This window comes from Ambystoma mexicanum, chromosome 13 (assembly GCF_040938575.1).
Source record: "Ambystoma mexicanum isolate Mex_15411 chromosome 13, UKY_AmexF1_1, whole genome shotgun sequence".
Taxonomy (NCBI): Eukaryota; Metazoa; Chordata; class Amphibia; order Caudata; family Ambystomatidae; genus Ambystoma; species Ambystoma mexicanum.
In genome coordinates, this window is record NC_090938.1 from 260,192,653 (window position 1) to 260,196,524 (window position 3,872).

Consider the following 3,872-nt stretch of genomic DNA (forward strand, 5'->3'; position numbering starts at 1 on the left):
GGTTGGGGAATTTAACGCCTGCTTTTTGCAGGCGTTAAAAATCTAACCCGCAAAGGGACCAGGGAGCTAATTACGGTACCGCAATTTGCGGTACCGTAATTAGTGCCTTCCCCATTCCCATTATGCCCTATGGGGCAAAAATGGGAATGGGGAAGGGCAATGGAGGAAGGAGGAATTACCGCCTTCCCAACCTTGGAATAGGGCAGTAATTCCCCTTTCCTCCAAGGCGGTGCCGGTAAATTACCGGCATGAACCATGGCGCTAATAGCGCCATGGTTTACCGCCTACCGTGTAATGAGGCCCATTATCTTTAAGTTGAAATTATGTTGTTAAATAATTCATTATTTTCTGTATTCTTGTAATTGCTTGTATTTGTGTTTTTATTGTTCTTTTTTGATGTTTTTAACCTTTAAAATAAAATTGATAATTGATCGAATGGAAACAAAAATATAGGGTGTCATGATTGCTCTTGGACCTCACTATAACTTTAAAATGAATGATATATGCCCAAATTGAGATATCCAGGTTGCTAAAGTATATCCCCCGCGAAACGCCTGTTGCAAGTCCTTAGGTTTAAAATGTTCCTGCAAATATTGCCTTGTGGGTGTTGGAAGTTGGGTATTTGGTATACATAAAGTGTCACTTTCATCTATAGCCAATCCACCCTTTTATACTAGTCATTTGAACAGGATTGTAAAGTCACGATCCACTAAGACATTGAGTTTGTCTAAGACATGACTGATCTGACTCTTTGTTTCCTTGTAATGAACCAAGTTGGGTTGTTTTGACTAGAATATAAGTGAGAAGACTGTCAAAAGTGATGATTTTTAATAGATGAAGTTAGTGTTTATAATTTAACAGAGCTAGCTTTAATCTTCTGTGCTATAATTCATTATAAAAAGATGCCTTCGCGTTCTATTGGCTTGTCTAATCAAATAGTAAATATCATATGTAGAAACACTCCTGCTTTTCGACTTGAAAACCTGCAAGTCAAGATATTAATCAATAAAAAAGAGTTACACTGCTCTTTTTGTGGTTTCTGTACATTGTGATCAACTGTTACCATTCGTCTAGTCCTGTCACTAGTATATCTGTCTTGATATGCTATGATCTGAAGCACAATTGTTATTTTCAGTGATGTCCGGCATACCACAGATGTCTATGGAAAGTGGATTTATCACTGGCAAATGAGGACCATATGCTAACAATATTACCCTTCACCCCGCTATGTCCCACTCCCTTCATTGCACAGCACTCTGTTGCATTCTAGCTATGTTTGCATTATTTAAAAAATCACCTATATAGAACACTACATAGATCTATTTGAGCACACACTAAAATTCTCCACATAAACTTTTGCAAGTGCTTTTCTAACATCCTTATTGCGCAAACTATAAATGAAAGGGTTAAACAGTGGGGTTAACACCACATAAAACACAGATACCACTTTGTCCATTTCAGTGGAGTCACTTGCCATGGGCCGGACATACACAAATATTACTGTACCATAGTACATGGTCACCACTATGGCATGGGAAGTACAGGTAGAGAAGCCTTTTTTCCGCCCGGTGGTAGAAGGGATCTGCATTAGGGTCTTTATAATATGCAAGTAAGATATTAGTGTTGTAAGGAAACAACTAAAGATGATTATCCACACCATGGTAAAGAAAAATTGCTTAAATACTGTTGTATCTGAGCAAGAATGTTTCAATAGAGGAGATATGTCACAAAAGAAATGGTTGATCTCGTTTGAGTCACAGAATTGCAATCGTGAGATATAGATGATGGGAACGATTGATGCAAGGAATGTGACAGCCCAGCATCCTCCTGCAAGTGTGCTGCAAAAGCGAGTAGTCATGACGGCAGGGTATCGCAAGGGATTGCAGATGGCTAAATACCGATCATAGGCCATTAGAGCTAATAGGTAATTCTCCAGAGCTCCCATCACAAAAAAAAAATAACACTGAGTGATGCAGCCCAGGACAGAAATAGTGTGCTGCACCAGCAGAACATTGAACAGCATATTAGGAACAGTGGAGGATATATAACAGATCTCCATGAAGGAGAAATTAACAAGGAGATAGTACATAGGCTTGTGAAGCCGGTGGTCTCTTTTGACTGCATAGATGATGAGGACATTCCCAGTGACTGTCAGGAGATAGATGACCAAGAAGAAACTGAATAGTAGGGGTTGAAATTGTTTAGCATCAGGAAAACCGAGCAGGACAAATTGAGACACTGGGCTTTCGTTCTTTCTTCCCATCTCTCTTGGCGCTGGTATAACTTTTTCTGAAATAATGAAGAAAAAAAACAATGAAAGCACAGAGGAATTCTTTTTTTCATATATCTTTGCATTTGTGTTCTTCGTTTAAAATAATACCCCATAACAGGGTTGTCTGTAAGGATATTTGGCGTGTTACAGTACAGAGTACAGCAATACTGCACAAGTAGCAAAATTTTTTTTTGCAGCACCACCACCACAAGGGTGCGGTGCATTGCTATATGGGTTAGCAGATTAACAAGGAAAGACAGACTATTCAGTCAAAAACGATTTTAACATATAAGATGCAAATCTATTTTTACAGTTAAAAGCACACGTGTTCATTTAAAAATGCACACTATTTTTCACCTGAAATGCCTATATTGCTAGAGACACATTTGAAAATTAACAGCTAACCTATTAACAATTAACCTGACTAATAAAACCTTATTTTAATATAACCCACTAATAAAATGTGTTCTCCACTGCAGAATTAGGTATACTCTGAAAACCATTTAAATGTGTGTGCAGATTTTTTCTCTTCTCTTCTCTGCCTGATTCTCCGTGTTTTTGTGCACAGTAACTGCAGGAAGGAGGAAGTCAGATTTGCAACAATTGCAAATGTATAAGCGAAGCTATTGTTGAAGAGTAGGAGGATGAGAGATGATGGATTTCATTGGGACACGTCATACAGAGGGCTGAGAGGAAAGTTTTAGTGGGCAGTATCAGGGAAAAAGACAGGCAGACATCTTTCTGCACTACTGGGGAGAAGACCTGGCTGTGGGGTCCTGACTGAATGCAGATTCCTGTGTCCTGCTGCAGTCGAGATTGGGGAGAGCTGAAAGAAAAACCTTTCCACTGGCTGAGGCATTCCTATCTGAAAAAGCTGAGAATTCCAGGCAATGACCCCGGCTTGAGAAGGCAAGCGTTCCTTTTTGCTGGAGTTAATCCAAGAGAACCACATTCACAAAGAGAACAACTAAAAAGATAAGGTAATGAGAAGTGTGGGAGCTGAGTGTGTACGGTAATATGCAGTCAGTGTAGGATTCCTGTGCGTGTCTTAATCAAATACCAATGTTGCAATTTGAATTCTGTTCTCCGCCACGCTCTTTGCAGTGTGTCATAGACAATGCTTTGACTGTACCATTTTATTTATTTCTGTAAAGAATGAGATCGTGTCTAAATGCAGCTTTTATAATACAGAAAATATTTGAAAACAGACGGGTGTTTTATTTTCTATTTACCATTACAATGCCGATGATGTGGGGAGATTTTTAAACAGTGCAATGGTCATTTTAAGACAGATGTGTGCATGTCAGAATCAGTATGAATAATTGTGAGTGACTGTAGCATAACTTGTTGGAGGTACATGAGCCAACGGGAAGAGAGACTCTCTGAACATAGCTCCCTACCGTATATAAGGTAGTGGAAATTACCACAAGACTACCACATATAGCTCTCTGTCGTAAATAAGTCAGTGAGTTCGCCCATGGTGGCACACCAATACTATCACTGGAAATGTGGTATTCCTAGAATGCAGGTCTGAGGTCTCTCTAGTGATCACACGAAAAATCTAAGCAAAGATAAGGGATTCTGGACATTGGGGCCACAA

At 39.3% G+C, this 3,872-nt stretch overlaps 1 protein-coding gene across 1 annotated transcript; it reads right to left on the bottom strand.

The window, feature by feature from the left end:
• Nucleotides 1-1,309: 1,309 nt before the first annotated feature.
• On the bottom strand, nucleotides 1,310-2,263 carry LOC138520310 (olfactory receptor 11H4-like). The gene has a single exon (XM_069632747.1). The coding sequence runs from the start codon at nucleotides 2,261-2,263 to the stop codon at nucleotides 1,310-1,312; it is 954 nt and encodes a 317-aa protein (XP_069488848.1).
• Between the last annotated feature and the right edge of the window lie 1,609 nt (nucleotides 2,264-3,872).